This window comes from Hemiscyllium ocellatum, chromosome 25 (genome assembly GCF_020745735.1).
Source record: "Hemiscyllium ocellatum isolate sHemOce1 chromosome 25, sHemOce1.pat.X.cur, whole genome shotgun sequence".
NCBI classification, from domain to species: domain Eukaryota; kingdom Metazoa; phylum Chordata; class Chondrichthyes; order Orectolobiformes; family Hemiscylliidae; genus Hemiscyllium; species Hemiscyllium ocellatum.
The window spans coordinates 35,777,907-35,804,351 of record NC_083425.1 but is presented as its reverse complement, the minus strand read 5'-3'; the positions used below and the strand labels follow the sequence as shown (position 1 = coordinate 35,804,351).

The 26,445-nt window shown below is 40.5% G+C and overlaps 1 protein-coding gene across 3 annotated transcripts in view; it reads left to right on the top strand.

Annotated features, from left to right (window-relative positions):
* Nucleotides 1-26,445, top strand: part of tmem104 (transmembrane protein 104) — a 217,116-nt gene that overhangs the window by 150,738 nt on the left and 39,933 nt on the right. For all 3 annotated transcript variants that reach the window (XM_060844558.1, XM_060844559.1, XM_060844557.1), the window contains exon 9: nt 4,009-4,102. In XM_060844558.1, coding sequence (XP_060700541.1) covers nt 4,009-4,102 — 94 coding nt within the window. The remainder of the gene's footprint in view (nt 1-4,008; nt 4,103-26,445) is intronic.

Genomic DNA, 26,445 nt, shown 5'->3' with positions numbered 1-26,445 from the left:
ATGTGGTGTCTGTGTGGGTGGAATTGTGGAACCACAAAGGCAAAAAAAAATAATGGGAGTTATGTACAGACCGCCTAACAGTGGTCAGGACCAGGGGCGCAACATGTACCAGGAAATAGAGAAGGCATGTCAGAAAGGCAAGGTCACAGTGATCATGGGAGACTTCAATATGCAGGTGGACTAGGTAAATAATGTTGCCAGTGGATCCAAAGAAAGGGAATTCATGGAATGCTTACAGGATGGCCTTTTGGAACAGCTTGTCATGGAGTCCACAAGGGAGCAGGCTATTCTGGACCTAGTGCTTTGTAATGAACCAGACTTTATTAAAGATCTTAAAGTAAGGGAACCCTTAGGAAGCAGCGATCATAATATGGTAGAGTTCTGTCTGCAGTTTGAAAGAGAGAAGGCAAAATTGGATGTAATGATGTTACAGTTTAAAAATAGGTAATTATGAGGGCGTGAGAGAGGAACTGACAAAAATAGACTGGAAGCAGAACCTAGCGGGGAAGACAGTAGAGCAAAAATGGCAGGAGTTTGTGGGTATAATTGAGGACACTGTACAGAGGTTCATCCCCAAGAAAAGAAAGATTATCTGGGGAGGGATTAGACAGCCATGGCTGACAAAAGAAGTCAGGAAATGTATTAAAGAAAAAGAGAGATCTTATAAAGTGGCCCAGAAGATTGGGAAGGCTACATAAACAAACAGAGGACAACAAAGAGAGAAATAAGGAAGGAGAGGATCAAATATGAAGGTAGGCTAGCCAGTAATATTAGAAATTATAGTCAAAGTTTCTTTCAATACATAAGAAACAAATGACAGGCAAAAGTAGACTTTGGGCCACTTCAAACTGATGCTCGAAGCCTAGTGATAGGAGATGAGGAAATAGCAGGAGAACTTAACAAGTACTTTGTGTCAGTCTTCACAGTGGAAGACATGAGTAATATCCTAACAATTAAAGGGAGTCAGGGGGCTGAGTTGAGTATGGTTGCCATTACAAAAGAGAAAGTGCTAGAAAAGCTAAAAGGTGTTAAAATTGATAAATCTCCTGGCCCCGATGGGATACATCCTAGAATTCTGAGAGAGGTGGCTGAGGAAATAGCGGAGGCATTGGTTGAGATCTTTCAAAAGTCACTAGAGTCAGGGAAAGTCCCGGATGATTGAAGGATCGCTATTGTAACCCCCTTGTTCAAGAAAGGATCAAGACAAAAGATGGAAAATTATAGGCCAATTAGCCTAACCTTGGTTGTTGATAAAATTCTAGAATCCCTCATTTAAGGATGAGGTTTCTAAATTCTTGGAAGAGCAGAGTCGGATTAGAACTAGTCAACATGGATTTAGTAAGGGGAGGTCGTGTCTGACAAACCTGTTGGAATTCTTTGAAGAGGTGGCAAGTAGGTTAGACCAGGGAAACCCAGTGGATGTGGTCTATCTAGACTTCCAAATGGCTTTTGATAAGGTGCCACACGGGAGGCTGCTGAGCAAGGTGAGGGCCCATGGTGTTTGAGGTGAGTTACTGGTACGGATTGAGGATTGGCTGTCTGACAGAAGGCGGAGAGTTGGGATAAAAGCTTCTTTTTCGCAATGGCAGCTGGTGACGAGCAGTGTCCCACAGGGTTCAGTGTTGGGGCCTCAGCTGTTCACATTATATATTCATGATCTGGATGAAGGGACTGGGGGCACTCTAGCGAAGTTTGCTGAAGATACGAAGTTAGGTGGACAGGCAGGTAGTACCGAAGAATTGGGGAGGCTGCAGAAGGATCTAGACAGTTTGGGAGAGTGGTCCAGGAAATGGCTGATGGAATTCAACGTGAGCAAATGTGAGGTCTTGCACTTTGGAAAAAAGAATAAAAGCATAGACTACTTTCTAAACAGTGAGAAAATTCATAAAGCCAAAGTACAAAGGGATCTGGGAATGCTAGTCGAGGATTCTCTAAAGGTAAACATGCAGGTTGAGTCCGTGATTAAGAAAGCGAATGCAATGTTGTCATTTATCTCGAGGGTTGGAATATAAAAGCACCATTGTGCTACTGAGACTTAAAGCTCTGGTTAGGTCCCATTTGGAGTACTGTGTCCAGTTTTGGTCCCCACACCTCAGAGCGTGTCCAGTGGAGATTCACATGGATGATCCCTGGAATGGTTGGTCTAACATACGAGGAATGGCTGAGGATCCTGGGATTGTATTCATTGGAGTTTAGAAGATTAAGGGGAGACTTAATAGAGACGTACAAGATAATACATGGCTTGGAAAGGGTGGACGCTAGGAAATTGTTTCTGTTAGGCGAGGAGACTAGGACCCGTGGACACAGCCTTAAAATTAGAGGGGGTCAATTCAGAACAGAAATGTGGAGAAATTTCTTCAGCCAGAGAGTGGTGGGCCTGTGGAATTCATTGCTGCGGAGTGCATTGGAGGCCAGGACGCTAAATGTCTTCAAGGCAGATATTGATAAATTTTTGATGTCTCAAGGAATTAAGGGCTACGGGGAGAACGCTGGTAAGTGGAGTTGAAATCCCCATCAGCCATGATTGAATGGCGGAGTGGACTCGATGGGCCGAATGGCCTTACTTCTACTCCTATATCTTATGGTCTTATGGTCTACATATCCATGTGGCTACCAATCCTTGTTTGCTCAAATCTTTACTGTCTTCACTACCTTCATGAAGTGTTCTACACAGAATTGGGCACACTACCTGAGCTGAATGCAAATCAGTGTTTCATGAATGTTTCTTAAACTTCATTGCAATGCCGCTTTACAAACCTCAGGATCCCATATGTTTTTAATTCTTTTTGGCACCTTCTGTAATTTGTGATTATCTACCTCCTGTTCCTCTAATGCATCCTATTAAATTTGTACCTTTTACTTTGTGCCCTTTAATTTCTATTGCCTTTTTAAAATTCCTAACGAGGAATATTTTACATTTTTGCCATTCAATTTTACCTGCCAAATGTCCCTCTTTTCATCAACCTTTTGTTCCCTCAAAATCTCTCACCAGTCATCTCTCTGTTGTTCAAATTTTGTGCCAAATCTTGAAATTGCATGACACTGAAGTCCAAGTCATTAAATATGTATGAAGCAAAACAGTAGTCACAGGAGCAATCTCCAGTGAATCCATTGCATGCTTTCCTCCAGAATAAAATGTTTATTCGCCACCTTTGTTTTCCTTTTGTATCAATTCTACCTGCCCTCTTGGGTTTCAAGTTTGCAAGCTAGTCTGTTTTATGTGACACTTTATCAATTGCATTCACACTTCAATCATCTGTGCTATTTTGCCAAAAGAATTGCCTGACTAATTTCGTCGAAGATGATCATTTCAAAAAATTGAGATAAAATTTACTGGCCTGGAATTGCATTCTTTTTGTGCAGTTCTCCAGCCTTCTTGCATCACTGAGGAGGTTTAGAAGATTAGTGCTAGTGATTTTTATCTTCAGCCTTTTTTCCCCCACATAGAATCTGAAATGTACAATCTGGTCGCTGCGACTTATCAATGTTATGTACCACCAGCCTTTCCATTACATCGCTATCAACTTTTAACAGCATCTTCGTTTACACCGGCTCTGGTTGCATCTTCCCTAACAAAGTGACTTGCAAAATACTCATTGCCTCATCTGTTCCCACCACCTCCAAATATAGATCCCATTTTGGTCTCTAATTGACCCCATCCATTCCCTGATAACCCATTACTATGCCCATAGGTGACTTGGATTTCCTTTGTAAACTGCCCATCTCTAATGTGACCCTGCTTCTCTGATTTCTCTCCCTTTTCCTCCTGAGCATCCTATATTTAGCTTACATCTTTGCATTGTCAACCTGCCATCTGTAGTGTTCGTTTTTCTATGTCATCTACTCCTCATTTTCTTGGTTTGCCAACACTTCAACAATACATGTCAAAACGGAATAGTTTGTCATATCTTTGCAATTTCATGTCCACTTTGTCATAATGCCATACTGTACATTTCTGACCTAAATTGTGCTACTTTGTGGCTCAGTAATTTTTTTTGTATTGTACAGACTGCATTTTCTCTGCTTCTTGGACCATTCACTTTCTTCAATGTTCAGAAGACGAAATACCTTCAAATTATCACTTCCCTGATGAGATGGATTGGTAAGAATTCTCTTTTAAAAGATATTACATTTTTGAGTAATTTGCTTATGCAGTTGGAAGTGGGTGTTTTATGCAAGTAGGAAGGTGGATGGCGACAAGGGGATTGTGTGAGGAAGAAGCTTGTGTATCACATGGGTAGGGTTGAGAAAAGTTTGCTTTTCGTATCATTGGGAGCATGTTATGGGTAGTCCTATGTAGCATCCAGCTGGGGCTTGTACAAGAATCTGATGTCAGTTAGTGTGAGAAGTAGGGTGTACAAGTTTGGACTTTGAAGTAGAAGTAATTCTAACAAGTTAATTTTACTCATGATCACAAAAGCTGGAAGAACAATGCAACATTTTGTATTTCAGGGATATATATGAAACAGGTGTTTGAGCATCTGCTAATAGATTTCTTTAACAGATCCATTGGCTGATTGGTCATTTAAAAATAAAGCATCAAGATTCTCATGATTTGCAAATGACTTGTTTTAAGAAATGGCTACTCTTAGCATTTGAGATCAAATGGAATGTTTGTCAGGCTATTTATTTTGCACTGGCAATGACTATTTTCAGCCTACAATAATGGCATTTCTCTTCAAAATTATTTTAAAGTTATTTCTGTTACTCTTTAAGTCTACTTAGAATTTGAAAAATTTGAATATTTGCTCAATTCTAGTTACAGCATAAACAGAGTGAAATAATTTTATAGGCTCATAATGTTTTGATTTCTCTATCCTCTGTCACTCTCCTTGTCTGCCTCCTGCTCCTTATCCATTTTTATTTCCTTGTCCCCCAGCCTGAGTTTTCTTCTTTGTGCCTGCTTTAACACTTGCTTTTATGTTTTCTTAACCTGTCTCCCTCCCACCACCACCACATAAATTGTTTATGTGAAACCTGCTTGATCAGAGAGCTATGGGAATTATAGCAGGGATAGACGCAGTACATTTTGGTGTCTGTAGTTTCCAGTGTCTTTTACTGAGCTTGTCCCCCATGTGGTTTTGCATAAATGTTTCCTACATAGTGTTTTTTTGAGTTGATAGTGGGGTTCCTTACAATTTGCATGTTTTTTTCCTTTATTGGAGTATAAACTGAATTGCAAGTTGAACTGTCACATTGCTGAAATACCAGTAGAGTTTTACAACTTTGAAAAATTGAAGCATTGCTCGCTTTTGGCTTAAAAAGGCAATGTTGCTTTCCAAAGCAGTGAGGGAGTCCCTGACATAAACTAATGCCCAGAGCCTTTGAGTTGAGGTAAGACTGTCTAATTATAGTGCTTAGATTGCTTGAGCTACTGTTTACTATAGGTCTCTTAAATGTAGGGTAGTTACGGAGATCCAGAGCCTGTTAACTGACTCTTTCCCCCCCCCCCCCCCCCCCCCCCCCCTGGCGGCCTCCACTTATTTAGTGTGGGTGAAAAGACTGAGAAACCTATCTTGAAGGAATTGTAACAATTCCATGATTCAATTGGTCAACTTTGAAGTGAAAAATAACCGTCACTTCATGGAATTTTGTTCCTTGTTTATACTCTTCTCATATGTGTCAAACTGTTTTTTGTTAGTCTTAATTGTGAACGTGTGTATATTTGGTGACTTTAAAGAAGAAGAGTTTAAGTTGCATAGCAGTAGATTAGGAATTTTTTTTCTTCTCCCAGTTGTTAAAATTATGTACTTTGGAATAAAATTTTCCTGTTAATGATGAACCCCCCCCCCCCCCCACCCAGTGTGAGTGGTTACACTGTCTTGCTATGTTGTGGAGGCAGGTTCAATTGAGTAATTCAAGAGGGCGTTGGATGGTTATTTGGATAGAAATGGTGTCAAGGATGTGGGGAAAGGCTGGAGATTGGGACTATACAACAGAACTGGTGAAGGTACGATGGGCCAACTGACCAGCTGCGCTGATATTCTGAGGTGGGTTAGTGGGGGATGGGAAGGGAAGGAATGGTTGGGTGTGGTGAGCGGTGGGGAATTAGTTTAATATGCAGTTAGGAGTTAGAGGTTTTCAATCCCCTAAATTTACGTGGCTGATGATTCAGTGTTTAAGTCAGTTGGAACCTTCTGAATGTTTTCAGAATGGTTCCAAAGCACAACTGTAATCCACAATTCTCAACGACTATCTGACATCAGAATATCTGCACAAGTGTATCTGACTTTGCTGTTTAGGTGTGTGATATTCTTTCACTCACACATTGCTAAGACATATTGAAGAGACTTATAAGGAAATTAAATACTCTGATTGGAGGTGGCCAAGGTTATGTTATGAAATAAAGACAGGGAAATGAAATCAGTCTCTGTCTGTATTTGCAACAGAAAAAATCAAAACATTCAATGAGCTTCAATTGACCCCAATGGTTCCTAACTGGACTTTGTCAATATTTAGTGTGACTTTGTGAATAATTGACATCAGACACTGGGTTTTTAACTTAAGCAAAAGATTTAACAAATTATCTATTAATACTGTAGCCTTAGCAGAGCAAAGTTAAATTACAAGGCATCTAATGTCTATGATTTGAGAATGATCATCTTTGAGGAAGTGGGAATGGGAGAAGTACTGGAATCAAAGACAAACCTAGTGAGTTAAGGATAAATCAAAACAAAATTGTTGGCCAGTTTACTTGAGCAGACTCCAAAACTGTTAATAACACAGACACAAAGAACTGTATCTTGCTTTGTTTCTGTAGACCTGATGCATGCAACTACCTTCCAGTAGTCATGATTTGGAGGTACCAGTTTTGGACTGGGGTGTACAAAGTTTAAAAAAATCACACAACCCCAGTAGATATGAGGAATACTCAATACTTATGGCTGAGATTGTTTTATCTGAACTTTCGGTCAATTGATATTGAGAGGATAACCGGGGAGCAGTAATACCACAGCACTGTAACTTTTGCAGCCAGAATCTTTTCTGACATAAACACAGCTCAAAACACAGTTAAAACTTCGATTTCTCTTAGTTAGACTCGTTGCTTCTGTATGAGACCCCAGTTGACGTTCAACGCCTGCATTTCTGGAACTTGAAACCTAGAATATTTGTTGAACAAGAAATAAACTTGCAAATTTCCAGGCCTCGTTTCGTACACAGATTTTAAAAAAAAATTAGCTGCTGTCACAGTCCAAATGCCACCTACAACTGTTCGCAGCTCTAAACCAAAAGTGATTTAAAAATAAAATAATTAAGGCCTCAAAAATGACGACAACCAAACCTGCAGGAAGATAGAATTCATTATCTCTACAATGGAAAACAAATTATTGAAGATTTTGCAAATGGTTGAAAAACTCCTTTGATTTGTAAATTTGTTCAGCCCTATTTTCAATACTTCCTTGCAACAATATTCATCCATTAGTTATAGTTTCTAGTTTTCACCTTTCTCTAGGTGGTGTCGCTTCCATTCTAACATGGGAAGTTAGAAGCAGTACAAGAACAGATATATTCTAAGATGTTTCTTCTATTGGGATCTGAAGGTTTACGTTATAATTTCAACAAATTCACTACCAACTTGTCATGCTGTTTTTATTTTGAGGGCAAGTGATGATGAGTTTCAACAAAACATGACTTAGTCCATAGTTCATTTGCCTTTCTTGGGCATGCCATTATAAAAGAGAACATAAAACTGTGAATTCCCAAGAAAGGGAAATTTAGTTAGGATTGACTTGAGATTCCACAATAGCAAAGAGCAGTCAAGGGGAATTTAAAGTTAAGGTAGAGGAAAGACTATTACATTCAGCAGTTAGTGAAATCTGAATAAATAGGCCAACTTAATATGGTCTAAAGGAAGGAGATGTTAAGAGAATTTATTTTATGCAGTCATATTGAAATATGCTTTGTAAATGGTTTGAAGCAGAAAACAAGTATCTTTTAAAGAAAATGTGGATAATCCTTTTAAAATGGAATACAGGTCTATGATGGGTTACATTTGGACCTCTGGCACAGATGGGATTAGTTGAAACGCTGTCTGTGTAATCTGCTTTGGCAATCAATTAATTTATTTTATGAAAAGAAATGAATGATTATGGCATTAAAAAAGTTGTTCAACCTGTCATCTCTATGCTCTCAGCCTGCATTTTAATTAATCTTCTTCTCCCTGTGCTCTACCATTGTCCTGAAAATCCTTTTCTTCAGGTGCTGGTTGAATCCCAGGTTTCTAAAAGCAACTGGATATACCTTCATTGTACTGCTGGACGATGCATTCAAAATCGCCAGTTAGATTGAAACATTTTGCTCCTGACACCATTTTTGTTACATCTGTTAATCTTTCTGTCCTTTGGTTCTCCAGCATTTACTCCAGGTAGGAGCAGCTTCTGTATCCACTCTGTCTAGACTCATGATTTGGAGCATCGATCTTAATCTTCCCAAAAGGGAACATCAAGCTATTCCAATTTTCTAATAAAATTGAAGTTCCTCACCCTGAAACCATTGTTGTAAATCTTTATTTGCATTTTCAGTTCTTTGCATCCTTCTTAGCCACTGAAGTGCGGTAACCCATGATGAATCTATAATCCCATTATGAAAATTTTCAAATACTAATTTAGAATCTTTATTGAGCAGTGACCAAGTATTTGTTGAAAGCTGAAGTACAATCAAAGAATTTTATACTATTGCTATGGGCCCCAGCTTCAGCCAAATTTGCTCTGTCACCCCATGATGACAGGAAATTGTTCTGAATTTGAATTTAAATTAGTTGAGATGATTTGTCTCCTGCATAGGTTAACAGTTGAAGTGCTATAGGGAACAAAATGGGTCCACTGGAATGGTTTGGTTCAAGTAGAGTTAATGCTGACATGAACTTTTTTGGGCCACATGTCTTATTTCTGTTTTGTACTGTTGGGTACTTCTCTAACATTGGTACATGTGCTACCTGTATAAAAATTAATATTTGCGTAAACTCTATGGCATTCTTCAGTGTGCATACTATAGAAAATATTTGAAATGATGGATTAATCAGTTTAATGAATCATTCTTTCAAATTTTACATAGCTTAAAAATAAACACTGTTTTGAATAGCAAATGGCAAGAGGTTGACTGATGAGCTGTCTGAGAAAGGGGATGATGTGACAGTGATGGTCATAGCAAATACTGCAGGGAGATTTCATTTACGATTCTCAAGTCTACACAGTGAATCAAAATATTGTTATGAAAATGACTTTGCATTCTCAATAATGGTGATGCTCATAAATTTTTAAACAAATTTGCAATTATGTGGAACCTCAGTCTCTAATGGCTTGTGGCTTTGTCAATAAATTAAGAAAATTAACATTTTAATTTACATGGAAACTGGAACAATCTCATTTACCAGACAGAATGGACAATAATGCAAAACAAATAAGTTTAAACACAAATTTTTCATGAAGTCATGTGCTCAATAAAGTTGTACGTCAATTTGTTGCATGGTTTTTTTTTCCGTTAACACACTCCATGCTGGCAGCTTCAAGCAGAGCCCTGGTACCTTGAACTGATGTGTTTTCTCTTGCTAAAACATGAATTCTGCAAATGAGTCGTTAAAGCTGGCTGTTAACTATTGTATTCAAGGTATAATTTATAAGCCTATGGTCCCTTGCCTTTATTAGTCAAAGCATTAAATATAAATGCATCACGGTTGTGGTGGAGTTGTATTAAGATGCTAGGCTCCACGTGGAGAATTATGCGATTCTGGTCACCACATTATAGGAAGCATGTGACTTCATTAGAGTGAGTGCAGAGGACATTCAGCACGATGTTGTTTGGACAAGAGCATTCAACTGTGAAGAAGGAAGAGGTTGACAATGTTTATTTTCTCGTTGAGCACAAAGGCTGCATGGGGACCATGACTCAGGGGTGCCAAATGTGACAGTGCTGTCTCTTTAACAAGATTATGCTGTCCTTAGCGGTTTTTCCCAGAGTTGTAAAAACAGTGATTCCAGAAAGTCTAGGTTTGTCTAGACTTTAGGGCTAGTTTGATAATAGATAACAGATACTGCCTCAGGAAAGAGGCTTTAAAGTTTTTCAACTAAAAAAATGTACAATGAAAGGAGAGTGGCCAGTTCTTCCTGCTCAGCTTTTCATTTCTTTGGTTTGGTGTTTTACAGTCTGGCTGTTGACTGAAAGTAGGCAGTCACTTGTGAAGCTGCTGCACTCAAACAAGCAGGTCCATGCTGATCCTCCCTCCCTTTGACATATTTCCTGTAAGACCCTGTATTTGATTTTTCCTTTTTTGCCAAGGGATGTTTTTGTGGATTGTTGTAAGTATCTGGAAAAGCATCATTGAGTTGGGATAGGTTAAGTTATTCTATATTCTGTTCTCTTTTGTTTATTTCAGTAATCTTGCACATAAAATTCTGTTTTGTGTTTGTTTGGTTGGGTCAACTGCATCCCTCCTGGAATATCCACTTTACACCTGCTTAAAACAACAAGCAAAGTTAGAGTCCGGATTACTTTTCTTGAAATGTTTTGAGGGGGTCTGGCCTGGTCCATGACAAAAAGTGAAAGGCATGGATAGGGTACCTAGGCCAAAGCTGCCCGCCTTTGTATAATGGTCAGTAACCAAGGGCAAAGATTTAAGGAAAAGAGCAGTGCGTTTCAATGGATCAAAGGAAAAGTTGTTTCACTGATGGTGTTAGGTATCTGAAACTCTCTGCTTGAAAAGGTGATAGAGGTGCGAACCATCGCAACATTTAAGAAAAATTTAGAAGATCACTTGAAGCACCATAACTTAAAAGGCTACAGGTCAAGTGCTAGAAAAGGGGATGAGAGTAGATAGGTACTTGACTGGTGCAGGCATAATGGACAAAAGGGCCTCTGCCCATGCTGTAAAACCTTTATTCTGACACTAAATTTGAAATAAAACAAACTCTTTACCTGCTTATCGTATTTGTTGTGTTTGAAGCAAATTGCATTTGTATAGTATGTTAACATTGATCCATGCCTTGGGAAATTTTAACTTGTTCAGATGTATTATGAGCTCATCTGGAACAGGAGGGGCAGCAGTAGGAACGCTACCACTGTGTCTCAAGATCCTTCGTTTTTCTAACATAAGTTGATAGAAATGGATGCTAAGGTAAAGCAAAAGATTTTGGAAGGATGCACATGAAAGCTTGATTGAAAAGGAAATGATGGAGATAAGATTTACAGAGGGAGTTCTGGATTATCGGGGTTTGGTATCTAATAGTACAATTGCCAATGGTTGGTTGAAAAACATTGACAAGCTCAAGAGACCAATGTTAAAGGAAGGCAGAAATGTCTAGGATTGAGTGACAGTTAGAAATGAAGAAGCAATTTGAGCAGGCCAATTGATCAATACAAGATGTTTGATCTGAGCCTCAGTAAGACGGTGAGGATATAAATGATGGGTGAGTGGAACTTGCTGTGGTATTTTGAATATGATCTGATTGGCACAAATGAGAATTGCAGCAGATCAATTGCAATTGAGAGTCAACATAGGTGACCTTTGCGGCGGAGAGAATACTGTCAGAAGCTGATCTCAGGATCTGATTGGAAAGCAACTCATGAACTGTATAGTTTAATCTGGGACAGTAACCAGTGAGTATGTGGTTTAGTGGCTAGTGAGCAGAATTTTGGTGGCTTTTGTCTTTTTTTTTAATATTTGCTTGGAGAAATTTGTGGCTTATCCAGTATACTCTATTGGACAAGGAGTAGCAAATAGTGGTGATGAAAAAGTGGAGCTGACTGTATTTTGTAGGAATTTTCTCCTTCAGGACTCCCTCTTCCATGTTAGACCCCACATTTGTAGAAGACATTGATGACACCATGGGTGTATGCTTTAGAATATGGAGTGAAGATGCATAGCTGGGAAAAAGTGTCATTGGAGTTATTTTCCTCAACTTAGTTTATCTCCATTAAGTGTCTTCTACAACTTATAATCTTTGCCAGCTCGTTGAAGTTTTGAGAAGGAACATAAAATTCATTTATTGCTAGTTCTCAGACAAAAGTAAGTATACTTGCTTTCTTCATGCTCACTAACAATGTTATCTCACCTTAATTAAAGTTTTGGTTGCTTAGAGCAGGAGAAATGAAACCACAATAATATAATCATGTGCCTAATTCCAATGCTTGACTAACTGAAATTAGTGAATAATCAGGATCCTTGGAGTCATATCCTTGCATGAAAGGAATGTGTTTATGGGAGAGGGGATAATCCAGGAGGCATTGTTATAAGTGAGTGTTCTAAGGGCAGGAGATCAAATGCATGTGGAAGATTCATTAGGGAGCTGCGTAGTGGTACAACTGTAGTGCAGGTTTCAGTCTGCAATATTTCAAACGGATAGCTGGGAGGTGAATCAACTAATTAACCTTCTGCTTTCTGTTCACTTTCTGTTCAGTCACCTTTTAAAATTAATATTGTAAATACTGCCTTCAACTTTTCACTTATGATGTATTGGAATGTGTTGGAATTGTTGATACTTGTAAATAGTCCTGACATTTTGAATGAACGAGACTGAGTGGGAAATGCAGTAGGTTGCCTGTTTTATAAAGTGTTTGAGACTCTAGCTTATCCTATCTCTGGTGTAATATCATACATTGTTGTTGTCCTCATTTTTCAGCCTCTGCATTCGAAGGATCATTCTCTGCCATTTTGGACAACTCCAGCAGAACACCAGCCCCCTCACTCTCCTGCCTGTGTTTTGTAGGAATTGTTTCCTTCAGGACTCCCTAGTTCGTTCATTTGATAACTAACGCCATGCCTGCCTACCCTTTCCATACCACCTTCTCATGTAGCTGCAGAAGGTGCACCATTACTTCCCTGCTCACATCCAAGGGCCTGAACAGTCGTTGCAAGTGAATCAGCATTTCACTTGTACCTCCTCCAATCTTGTGCATTGTATTCGCTGCACCAAACGTGACCTGTACACTGGAGAAATCAAAAGTAGACTGGAGTGACCGCCTTGCAGAGCGTCTGTGGGCAGGCATGACCCTGACCTTCCCATAACCAGTTATTTGTACACAGTGTCTCGCTCGCAGGCCCACATGTCTGTCCTCAGCATGCTGCAGTGCTCCAGTGAATCGCAGCACAAACTGGAGGAGCAATATTTCGTCGTCAGACTAGGCACTTTACAGGTCGATGTGTTTGTTGATAGAATCTGTGGATGTGCCATGCCTCTAGGAATTCCCTGGCTGTTCTCTGTTTGGCTTGCGCTATAATAATAGTGTTGTCCTAGTCGAATTCATGTTGTTTGTCATCTGTGTGTGTAGTCTTCTGGATTTAATATTGAGTTCAAAACCTTCAAATGGAGAACCAACTTCCTTTGCTTTTTCTTAAGCTTGACTTGTTATATTCTTTGTCACCATGTCCTTTGTCCCCTCTCCGTCCACTCCATTGGGACTGTCTGTTCTTTTCAAGTCTGGCAATTAGACACACCATCATTCTGATCACTTAACCTGAACTATCATCATCTTTTCTCCACCTGCACCCACCTGGCCCCTCAACACCACCCTCCAGTTACAGCAGGACTGTTGACCTTTTACTTGGATGAAGAATCATTTGGATTTGAAACGTTAGCTTGTGCTCTTTCCGTGGATGCTGTCTGACCAACTGTGATCTTCAACATTTGTTATTTTCAGTATCCTAAGATCAGACGGCCAGTTATATCAAATGTAGAAACATGACTATAACTCACAACTTGTCATGTTGATGCATCTCCTTTGATGGGAATGGGGTTTCTGGAGCTTGCACAGACTTTGGATCCTTGTCCTTCCTGAGCATTTAAATTGTAGAATGTTGAAGTAATTTAATTCACAAAAACCTTTTTTAAGAAGTATAGGGTTTAGCAGTTGACTGAAATTGTATCTCAATCTTGTTCAAAGTTTGGGAGAAGCTTTGTAGCTCGGGTGCTCATTGTTGCGGTTCTGTTCGCCTAGCTGGGAGCTTTTGTTGCAAATGTTTCATCCCCTTTCTAGGTGACATCCTCAGTGCTTGGGAGCCTCCTGTGAAGCGCTTTTGTCATGTTTCCTTCGGCATTTATAGTGGCTTGTCTCTGCCGCTTCTGGTTGTCAGTTGCTGTCCGCTGCAGTGGCCGATATATTGAGTCCAGGTCGATGTGTTTGTTGATAGAATCTGTGGATGAGTGCCATGCCTCTAGGAATTCCCTGGCTGTTCTCTGTTTGGCTTGCGCTATAATAATAGTGTTGTCCCAGTCGAATTCATGTTGTTTGTCATCTGTGTGTGTGGCTACTAAGGATAGCTGGTCGTGTCGTTTCGTGGCTAGTTGGTGTTTGTGGATGTGAGTTGTTAGCTGTCTTCCTGTTTGTCCAAGTAATGTTTTGTGCAGTCCTATGTAGTGTTTTGTGTAATCCCATGTAAGGACTGCACAAAACACTACATTGGACAAACAGGAAGACAGCTAACAACTCACATCCACGAACACCAACTAGCCACGAAACGACACGACCAGCTATCCCTAGTAGCCACACACGCAGATGACAAACAACATGAATTCGACTGGGACAACACTACTATTATAGTGCAAGCCAAACCGAGAACAGCCAGGGAATTCCTAGAGGCATGGCACTCATCCACAGATTCAATCAACAGACACATTGACCTGGACCCAATATATCGGCCACTGCAGTGGACAGCAACTGTCAACCGGAAGCGGCAGAGACAAGCCACTATAAATGCCGAAGGAAACATGACAAAAGCGCTTCACAGGAGGCTCCCAAGCACTGAGGATGTCGCCGAGAAAGGGGACAAAATGTTTGCAACAAAAACTCCCAGCTTGGCGAACAGAACCACAACATCTAAATCTTGGCTAGAACTAGGCTTGGAAGCCAGTTGCATGTGTTCACTGAACTGATTTGTTCCCTTGGCCTTTCATCTTAATTACAGCAGTTTCAAAGTCCTTGAGAATGCAAGGTACCAACTCTTTTGAGAATTGGGAGGGCAGACAGGCACTAAAATTAACATTCCCATGTTGCATAGTTAACTATTGTGATGCTGTTACTGGTTTAAATTGTTGTATTAAATTGTTGTGAAATTGTCTGTCATCCAGTAGAAATAATTTTTAAGTTGATTTTCAGGAACTTCTCCCCAAATCCTGAAGATTCATTCTGAAAATCATGACTTCAAGTCAAACTACTTGAAGGTTGCCTTCCATAGGAATATTTTATAAAGCTGGATTCCTCTAAGCAATCATTTCCCAGGACAACCAATGTAAAATTCGAAATACCATTTCATGTCAGCACTATACGTGTTTAGCTGAAATAATTTGTAAGACAAAATAAATCAGTATAACAGAAATAAAATTCAAATTCGGACAGCACTGGCCAGTCTCTCTCAAGGTCTGTGGCTAAGGGATAACTTGCTTCTGCTCTTGCTGATAGGTTCACTGTGCAGTCTTAAAACCCTTCTGCTACGTTTGGAAGACTGCTATGCTTGGAAGGTTAGTTTGCTTTCCAGGATTGTTTTCATGTAGGGGCTACCCCATGCACTGTCGCAATTTTGATTGCTTGTTCTCTGAATTGGGCTATTTTCAAACATTTTATTTTATTCTAGTTGATGGCTGTCTTTTTACAGTAGCAACCTCCTGAACACCAATTGATGGGGTATTCTGGTGCATGATCAAAAGGGATTGCAGCAATAAACTCAAATGTAGAATAAAAGACTTTAAAATGGGTCTTCTACCTTTTTCTTTATTGATTTTCAAATTTACCTTGTCTACTTTCTTCATGGCTTTAAAACAATACCTATGAATCTGCAGGCAAATGTAGTGTGGTCTTCTATAATATCTTCTCACCAAAGCAAGCCCTGACATGCAGCAAGCTTGGGAGAATAAATCCAGCAACTTGCTTGCAGAGAACTTTTTAACCAAATGTACTGTTGTACAAGTACCTCAACCCCCCTACTGAAGTACTGTGCTGTACAACAGAGAATGAACATAGAACATTGCAGTGTAGTACAGGCCCTTTGGCCTTTGATGTTGCGGCAACCTGTGGTACCAATCTGAAGCCCATCTAATCTGCAGTATTCCATTTTCATTCATATGTTTATTTAATGCCCATTTAAATGCCCTTAAAGTTGGCAAATCTACTTCTGTTGCAGGCAGTGCGTTCCACATCGCTACTAAGTAAAGAAATGACCTCTAACATCTATTCTATATCTGTCACTCCACAATTTAAAACTATGCCCCCTCAGGCCATCATCATCCGAGAAAAAAGGCTCTCGCTATCCACCTTTCCTAACCCTTTGATTATCTTATGATTCAATTAAGTCACCTCTCAACCACCACCTCTCTAATGAAAAGAGCCTCCAGTCCTTCAGCCTTTCCTCATGAGACCTTCCTTCCATACCAGGCAACATCCTAGTAAATCTCGTCTGAACCCTTTGCAAAGCTTCCACATCCTTCCTATAATGTGGTGACCAGAACTGTGCGCAATGCTCCAAGTGCGGCAGCACCAGAGTCTTGAAAAGCTGCAACATGCTTTTTAAAAAAAAAGTAATTCCATTTCAGATCCTTCACTAGTAGAGGTACAAACAGCAGGAAAAAAATGAAAACAAAGATTGAAAATGAATTTAGTACCTGAACAGAGAATTGGTTTATACAAACACTAAATATGCTTCACCTGGAGGGTGCAAATAACAGTGTCAACCCTAAATACAATCATGGGAGCACCCTGATGGCAGCAGAACGATGCAAGCAAAAAAAGTAGACATTGAAAAAGTGAATGTCAAGTTAATTAAGAATGGCGGTCATAAAAATGAAGCAGAAGTTTTTGTTGCAAACGTTTCGCCCCCTGGCTAGGCGACATCATCAGTGCTTTGGAGCCTCCTGCGAAGCGCTTCTTTGATGTTTCTTCCAGTATTTATAGTGGTCTGTCCTTGCCGCTTCCGGGTGTCAGTTTCAGCTGTCCGCTGTAGTGGTTGGTATATTGGGTCCAGGTCGATGTGTTTGTTGATGGAGTTTGTGGATGAATGCCATGCCTCTAGGAATTCCCTGGCTGTTCTCTGTCTGGCTTGCCCTATGATAGTAATGTTTTCCCAGTCGAATTCATGTTGCTTGTTGTCTGAGTGTGTGGCACTAGGGATAGCTGGTTGTGTCGTTTCGTGGCTAGTTGATGTTCATGTATGCGGATTGTTATCTGTCTTCCTGTTTGTCCTATATAGTGTTTTGTGCAGTCCTTGCATGGTATTTTGTAAACTACATTAGTTTTGCTCATGTTGGGTATCGGTCCTTTGTTCTTGTGAGTTGTTTTCTGAGCGTGGCTGTTGGTTTGTGTGCCGTTATGAGTCCTAAGGGTCGCAGTAGTCTGGCTGTCAGTTCTGAAACGCTCCTGATGTATGGTAGTGTGGCTAGTCCTTTTGGTTGTGGCATGTCCTCGTTCCGTGGTCTGTCTCTTAGGCATCTGTTGATAAAGTTGCGCGAGTATCCGTTTTTGGCGAATACCTTGTATAGGTGTTCCTCTTCCTCTCTTTGCAGTTCTGGTGTACTGCAGTGTGTTGTGGCTCTTTTGAATAGTGTCCTGATGCAGCTTCATTTGTGTGTTGGGGTGGTTACTTTCATAGTTTAGGACTTGGTCTGTGTGTGTTGTTTTCCTGTGTACCCTTGTGGTGAATTCTCCGTTCGGTGTTCTCTGTACTATGACGTCTAGGAATGGGAGTTGACTATCCTTTTCTTCTTCTCTTGTGAATCGGATTCCTGTGAGTGTGGCGTTGATGATCCGGTGTGTTTTTTCTATTTCCGTGTTTTTGATGATTACAAACGTGTCATCGACATATCTGACCCAGAGTTTGGGTTGAATTTGTGGTAGGGCTGTTTGTTCTAACCTTTGCATAACTGCCTCTGCTATGAGTCCTGAGATTGGTGATCCCATGGGTGTTCCGTTGATTTGTTCGTATATCTGATTGTTGAATGTAAAGTGTGTAGTGAGGCACAAGTCCAGTAGTTTAAGTATGCCGTCTTTGTTGGTAGGTTCTGTATGTCCAGTAGGTCGGCTATTGTTTCTCTGGCTAGGGTTTTGTCAATTGAAGTGAACAGTGCCGTCACGTCGAATGAGATCATGGTTTCTTCTTTGTCTATGTGTGTATTCCTGATGACGTCCAAGAATTCCTGTGTTGATTGTATGGAGTGTTTGGATCCGTTGACCAGGTGTTTCAGTTTCTGGTGTAGTTCTTTGGCCAGTTTGTATGCTGGTGTCCCTGGTAGTGATACTATGGGTCTGAGTGGGATGTCTGGTTTGTGTACTTTGGGTAGTCCATAGAATCTGGGGGTGTTGTTGCTTTCCGGTTTAATTCTTTGTAGGTCAGCTTTGGTTATCTGTCCGTTTTTTTTGTAGATTCCTTAGTGTGTTATTCTATTGGTGAGTTGTGGTGTGGGGTCAGAATCCTTCATTTGGTAGGTGTTGGTATCTGCGAGTAGTTGTTGTGCTTTTTTGATGTAATCTGATTTATCTAGGATGACAGTCATTCTGCCTTTATCTGCTGGTAGTATGATTATGTTCTTTTCGTTTCTTAGTGCTTTCAGTGCTTCCCTCTCCTTGGTGTTGAGGTTACGTGTTTGTCTTTTTCTTATCATCATAGGTACAACCGTTTGTCTCACTGTTTGTTGTGTCTCTTCTGTCAGTCCATTGTTCCTGAGTGTGCATTCTAGTGCTGCTAGGAAGTCTGCTGTCTTGGCATCCCTGTGGTTGTAGTTGAGTCCCTTGGCCAGTATAGTTCTTTCCATGTCTGTGAGCTGTCTGTGGGAGAGGTTTTTAACCCAGGTGTGTGTTGTAGTGTCCTCTTTTTTGTGTTAGTTTGGCCATTTTTTCTTCTAGTGCCGCTTTTTTGCGGTGTGTTGTCCTGTTCTGTCCTATAGTTCTGTCCTATTGTCCTGTTCTGCACAAAACACTATATAGGACAAACAGGAAGACAGCTAACAATCCGCATACATGAACATCAACTAGCCACGAAACGACACGACCAGCTATCCCTAGTAGCCACACATGCAGACAACAAGCAACATGAATTCGACTGGGAAAACACTACTATCATAGGGCAAGCCAGACAGAGAACAGCCAGGGAATTCCTAGAGGCATGGCATTCATCCACAAACTCCATCAACAAACACATCGACCTGGACCCAATATACCAACCACTACAGCGGACAGCTGAAACTGACACCCGGAAGTGGCAAGGACAGACCACTATAAATACCGGAAGAAACCTCAAAGAAGTGCTTCGCAGGAGGCTCCAGAGCACTGATGATGTCGCCTAGCCAGGGGGCGAAACGTTTGCAACAAAAACTTCCAGCTCGGCGAACAGAACCACAACAACCAGCATCCGAGCTACAAATCTTCGCACAAACCTTAAATGAAGCAGAGCTAAAGTGGAAGAAAACATATGGGGAGGTGTGGTGGGGGTGTGACTTCAGAAATTCTCTGTACTGGTTAGCTCGAATTTCCTCCAATTTAAGGCTATTCTTCTGTCTCTCAACTGCTAACTGAAACACTGAAAGTCATTTTTCCAAGAGGAAAATGTTGCATGTGCTGGAAATCTGACATATAAACAGATAAGTTGAAAATGTTAAGCAGGCCTGGCAGCATCTGCAGGGAGAAGCAATTGATGATCAACGTCAAAGATCTGTGATCAGAGTTAAAGCATTAACCTCATGTTTTTCTCTTTCCAAGGATACTGCCAGACCTCCTGTGTTTTCCAGCAGCATCTGTTTTTATTTAGCTTTTATCCCTCTCTTTCGTAATTGAGGTCGAACCAGAATTCTTACTACTTTTGATCATGTTTGATCTGAAGATTAGCTTCTAGTGATGCACCTGTGCCATTTAATAAGACAGTCTGTCTTCTTCAGTCACCGGTAAGTAGTTTGGGATTGGTCCACACTTGCAGTTGGCAGACTGAAAATACTGATGCCGTGAATCTGGGTTGGTAAAAGGGCCAGGATTGAGAACGAATCCTCAGTACACTTATTTCCGAATATTTAATTTAACATGGTGAAATGTTCTTTCGTTGTGGCTTTTGTGTGCATGTTGCTTGCATATTGTTTGTAAAAGTTAACTTGTCAATGCTAAAATTTCCAAAGACCACTATCCAAGAGGCAGTCTTTCACTAGGGCAGTGTAACTTCACCATTTGATCATTTGGCAGGAGTGTGTGCTGGCTTACTTAGTCAAAAATGCTCCGTGGTTCTGTTAAAACTACAATTGGTGACTGTCATGGAACAGGCCAGACCCATCAAAATATTTTAAGGTAGCCTAGAGCTGAAAATGTGTTGCTGGAAAAGCGCATAGGTCAGGCAGCATCCAAGGAACAAGAGACTCAACGTTTCAGGCATAAGCCCTTCTTCAGGAATGGCAGTTCCTGAAGAAGGGCTTATGCCTGAAATGTTGAATCTTCTGTTCCTTGGATGCTGCCTGACCTGTGCTTTTCCAGCAACACATTTTCAGCTCTGATCTCCAGCATCTGCAGACCTCACTTTCTCCTCTAAGGTAGCATAGACCCTAACTTCTCCTTGCTTAAAAGGCAGATGAAGTGTATCTTCCAAGTGTGATGCAGCTGGTCAAACCACTTGACTTTAAGTAAAACCGAACTTATTTAACCGCTACAATTGAAACATAAACAAAAAAACCCAGAATTTAGAATTATTTAATTCTTGGCAAACTTAACTGACCTGATATAGCAACTTAACACAGGAACTTTTCCAATCCAGCAACATACCTCTTGGCAAAAAGGTAAATTGAAGCACAGATTCTTACATCCAAAGAGATTTCTGAGAAAGTCAGTCAGGAATCATCTGCTCAAGTTTGCAACTTTGCTGGGCCCCAGCATTTCGTTACTGCCACAGCTAAACAAAACTAGTGAAAACCTGACCTGGGAGAACACTCCATTCCACTGCCATTTTTAAACAAAGCTCCTGCTCGACCCCTCTGCCTTTATGACCATTCTTCAAAACCCAAGAACAAAATAACCTTGTTAAAGTAACAGCATCGTCACAGCAAGCATTTCACTCCAACTCGACGACCCCCTCAACTTCTTGTGAACAAATCTACATTGGTATATCCTTGATATTTGCTCCTGATCATGCATGCTTGTGTTGTTAAAAGATAGAAAATCGTATGAAATATTATCTGGATTGACTTGTAGATACAAGCTTTGCTGTGATGTCACCTTGAAGACTACTGAAGAAACTGAAACAGGTAGAATTTCAGGCAGGTCAGGGATTGCCAAGGTATTAGGGAAAACCATTGGTTAATACAAAATGCATCCAATGACCAGACTTTTCATAAACAGATGCACAATTGTGGAGAGGTTTGTTCATCTTGAGACAAAATCGGCTGTGCTCCAATTTTGTTTCTTTTGTGGCCAGGATATTTAGCCATAATGACCTTTACAGAACAGAATTTTTAAAAATGTACTGCATTGATCTTGCAATTATTACCTGGAATCTGTTTATTGATTATGAACAACTCACATCAATAACCACATTAATACCTAGTTACCAGGCTTGATCTGTGAACACCAGCTATAAAATTAATTCTGAACTCACCAATAACCAGACATTAATTTTGAGTGCACTTCATTTGTTTACAGAAGTGCTGTGATTTATATTGGTGGAATAATTAGCTTCTGCCCAATAACAACATAAAGCAAACTTCTTTTCCTCACTACCAAGAAAAAGCAAGATTTAAGAAACTAGCACAGAAGCAGATTTACAGCAGTTGAGGCCATTAGACTCCTGTCTACTGGTCCCAGAAAGAGCCTAAACTAAACCAATCTTTTAGCTCCTCATTTATGACCCTGAAGATTGTGATACTTAAAGTTGTTCTAAGTATTTGTTTTAAATGTGATGAGGGGTTCTGCATCTACCAATCTCTTAGGTATGTTCCATTCTCTGACCACCTTGAGTAAAAACATTACTCTAATCATTCATCAATTGTTTTAACCTATTGCCCATTATCATCAGTTCTCAGGTCCTTCCTGTCTGCTGTTTCTTGTTCCATGATGATTTTACACATACCTCTAAATCTTTCCTTGGCTTGCTCTGTTCTAAACAAGAAAACCTCAGTCCACTCTATCTTTCCTCAAAGCTGAAATTTTTCATTGCTCACAATATTTTCATAAATCTCTGTGGGCCCAATGCAAATTACATCCTTTCTGTAATGTTTGGTGGCTGTTTAATTTTAAGGTTCATTAATCCACTACACAGGTCCTAGTTCTCTTACTAACCTGTTTACTGTTTCCTCACTTACCACACCCCCAACCCCATAAAAAAAGCCACAGCTGCCACACCCAATTCTCATGCGTGTTTTTAAGAATCTCCATGGCTTTGGCTTTGCCCCTACCCAGCACTGGAATCTCTTTCCAGTCTCTCAATTCTTGCATCTCTGCCTATCTAATTCTGGCCATGATTTAAATTGCTCCATCGTTGTCAACCTTTACTTGCCTCAGCTCTCTGAGCTGTGGAATTCTTTTCCTGCACAGCATTGTTACCCTCCCATGGAGAAAGTGAGGACTGCAGATGCTGGAGATCAGAGCTGAAAATGTGTTGCTGGAAAAGCGCAACAGGTCAGGCAGCATCCAAGGAGCAGGAGAATCGACGTTTTGGGCATGAGCCCTTCTTCAGGAATGTCCTCCCATGCACTTACTTCAGGATACCCTTTAAACTGATTTCTTTGATTAAACTTCAGGTTATTTGACCTAGTTCTTAAATAGGATGTGGACATTGCTGATAGGGCCAACATTTATTGCCCATTCCTTGTTGCTCTTGAGAACGTTGTGATGAGTTGCCTCCTTGAACTACTGCAATCTGTTTCCTGTAGATATATCCGCTATGACATGAGGCAGGGAGTTCAGACTTCGAATGCCACAATGCACAATTCATGTGTGATGAAGTACTCTCCATTTGCCTGGATGGATCCAGCTCCAAGAGCACTCGAGCTTGACACCAGAGAGAATAAAACCCGCTTGATTAGCATCTCGTGAATAAATACTCAGTCTATCTATCACCAGTGTTCAGCAGCAATTTGTGTACCCATCTACAAGATGTACTGCAGAAATTCACCAAGCTACCTTAGGTGGCACTTTCCAAACCCATGACCACTTCGATTTAAAGGTCAAAGGCAGCAGATTCACGGGAACACGACCAGGCATCTCCCAGTTGCTTTAAGCCACTCCCTCCATCCTGACTTCAAACTGAATCACCATTCCTTCAGTATTGCTGGCAGAACCTTGGCTTTCCCTCTGTATTGGTATCGTGGGCCTACCTACAGCAGACTCCCATGGTTTAGGAAGGCACAGCACTGCCGCTACCTTGGACTGCTCAGGATGTGCAATGTATACACTGGTTGTCTACTTGATGGGGATTGGTTAGCTCAGTGGGCTGGACATCTTGTTTGCAATGCAATGTGATGCTAGTAGTGTGGGTTCAATTCCCAGACTGACATTGCCTTGAAGGACTCTACTTGCTAACCTCTCCTGTCACCTGAAGCTCTGTTACCCTCACATGAAATCACTACCTGTCATCTCTCTAATGACAAAGCACTTCGGTGATCTGGCAGGGCTATGGCAATTTTATCTTTACCTATACTATACATTCTAGCATCTCCACCTTGCTCTGTATTCTATATATTGACCAAAAAAGGAAAACTTTTCCGCTAACATCTTGATCACTAGTACCCATCTTTCCTACCTTCAGGGATCTGTAGACTTGCAGTCCAGGGTCCCTCTGTTCCTGTACAAAATTCAAGATCGTTCTGTTGTTTCCCTCAAATATGATAGCTTACATTTTTTTCGCCCACCAGTCCGCCAATGTCTCCCTGCAGCCTACAATTAGTTCCTTGCTATCAATCCCACAATCCATTTTCTTCTTAAGTCTGTGAAATCTTAATCAGGCTTTCTCCATCTGAGTCTTCTCTACTGATCTCTCTGCCACAAACAGCAAGAGACCCAGTTCTGAGATCTAGAGAACCCCACAGGTAGCAGCCTTCCTGATGTGGAAGCACCTACTAGCCATAACTATTTGCTTCCTACCTGGGAATGAAGTTGGATCCAACTTGATGCTTTTCCTTGGTTTCTGTGAACTTTGAATTTTCTAGTTTGTTTACCATTTGGAGCCTTGTCAAACTTTGCATGGATTTTTGGCATCAAACGTTTTTCCCTCATTGATTCACCTTGTTCCTTTCTCAGAAGAATAATTCAAGTTAGTCAGAACCTCTCTTAAATGCAAGCTGGTTGACTTTGTCTTTTTAATCTGTGTCTGTCTAAATAGTTTGTGATGTTAGAACTAAGCCTCCCATGCTTGATGTCTATTTGTTACTCATTCCGCCTCTGCCTGAAACCCTTGGTAATTTTGAAATGTGCTACTCATGTCTTTTGTGCCTTGCAGCTGCACTACAATGATGCCAGCTGCTGCTCCAGCTCCAAAACATGATCCTCTTAGCTGTTCCAGCTGATGACAACTTGTGTGCCCCTAGTTGCTTGAGCCATGAGAAGCATTCTGGAGTTCCCACATAGAATTGGCTGTGCTTTCTATGGAACTGTTGTGCTCTGCCATACCTTAGACAAACATAAGAGAAATTGAAGATTAAAGACTGAACAAAAAGTGATTAATTTGGATTTCATCCTTATTCTGCCCTGAAGCTTATAGCTATTTTACAATGTTGGTATTTCCTCTGTGCTGATTTTGCTTTTTACACCTATATTGCACATCATTTTGACAGTAAATGAAATGTAGGAGATCTGAAAGAATAAAACAGTGCATGCTGCTCCTCACAAATTTAACTATACAAAAGGCATGTCCAATTTATTAGATTTGTGACCACAAGACTAAAGGTAGTTAATACCTCAACCTCAATTTCATAACTGACATTGCCATCTATCAATGGATATTAGTCTCTTGAATTTGGAATGATTTGGTCCTGATTCAGTTCCTGATGAAATGGTGTTGTCTTGTGCAATTGGGTTCTATGGAGATGTAATCCAAATGAATTGCATAATTGGTGCCAGGCCTTGTTTTGGAAATTTAAGCTGATTGCTATCCCATGATGTCTGTTGGAAGAAATGCCTGGGGATATGCTGTGGTGCCCCTGCCCCTGGATCATGAGTCAAAAGTATGGCTTAGAAAAGCACAGCTGGTCAGATAGCATTTGAGGAGCAGGATAGTTAACATTTTGAGCAGAAGCTCTTCAGGACTGATTTGGAGATGCTGGTATTGGACTGGGGTGTACAAAGTTAACAATTGCAACACCAGGTTATAGTCAAATAGGTTTATTTGGAAGCACTAGCTTTCGGAGCATTGCTTCCTGATGAAGAGCTTATGCTCAAAACGCTGATTCTCCTCCTCAGATGCTGATTGGCTGGCTGTGCGTTTCCAGCGCTACATGTTTTGACTCTAATCTCGGCAACATGATCATGAGGCCAAGGTTCAAATATCACCTGTTCCCTAAGTATGTAATGTCATTTCTGAACAGTTTGATTAGAAAAATAGGCTAAATAATAAAACACAAATTGCAACATTCATGGGTGGGTGCTTGGTGAGTTCTGTCGTAACTGTAATACTTTTACAGATAAATAATCTGTCAACCTCTGCTTTTTGGGCTTCTGTGCAGGTGTCCTGTTTTCAGTAGAATTCTACATTCCCTGGGTCAAAACCGAGCAGGAGAGGAGTAAGTGCAGACGGAGGATTCATTGCTCTTCATTTTTAGGCACTTTCTGTACCATGGCTATCAAATGATCAAAAGTTTGTCTTTCGAACATTCCAGAATAATAGTGCAAGATCATTACGGCCTCTGAAGTGCTACTGAATCATCTCTGGTTTAGCAGTGACGTGAGAATGTGTTTGAAATATGCCTGTGGTGCCTGTGCAGCAGACTGATTGATTTCTCATGCCATCTTCCCAGAATAATGAGGCACAAGTTATTAAAACTGAGAGATGGTGAATGGGACTTGTGTCAGGTTAATGCAATTGGTGGCATTGCCTGAACCGCTTGTTTTTTAAAAAAAAATGATGGATTAATTTAGCAAGAAGAAAGGAGGTGGTAATATTCAGCTGGTCTTTCTTTGACAATTTTTTCTGTGGGAATAACTGGATTTCTGATGGGGCAACATTGCATGTAATTGGAGAATGATGCCGTACAGGAGGGAGAGCATTTGACCTATTGAACCCATGCCAATTCTTTGAAAGTGCAATTCAGTAGCTCTGTTCTATACAGCCCTGCAAATTTTCTCCTCTTGTATTTACCAATCACCTTTCAAAATTTGAATCTACTTTGTCCAGACTTTCAGACACTGCATCCTATGGCTTATTGCATAAAATTTGTGTTTTTGTGTTGCTTCTGTGTTTTATTCAAATCACGTGCATTCTGATTCATGCTGCTTATGCAATAGGAGGGACATATGGAATAGTATGTTTTACTCGCTTTTGCAGTTAATTTGTTTGTTTTCATCAGAAAT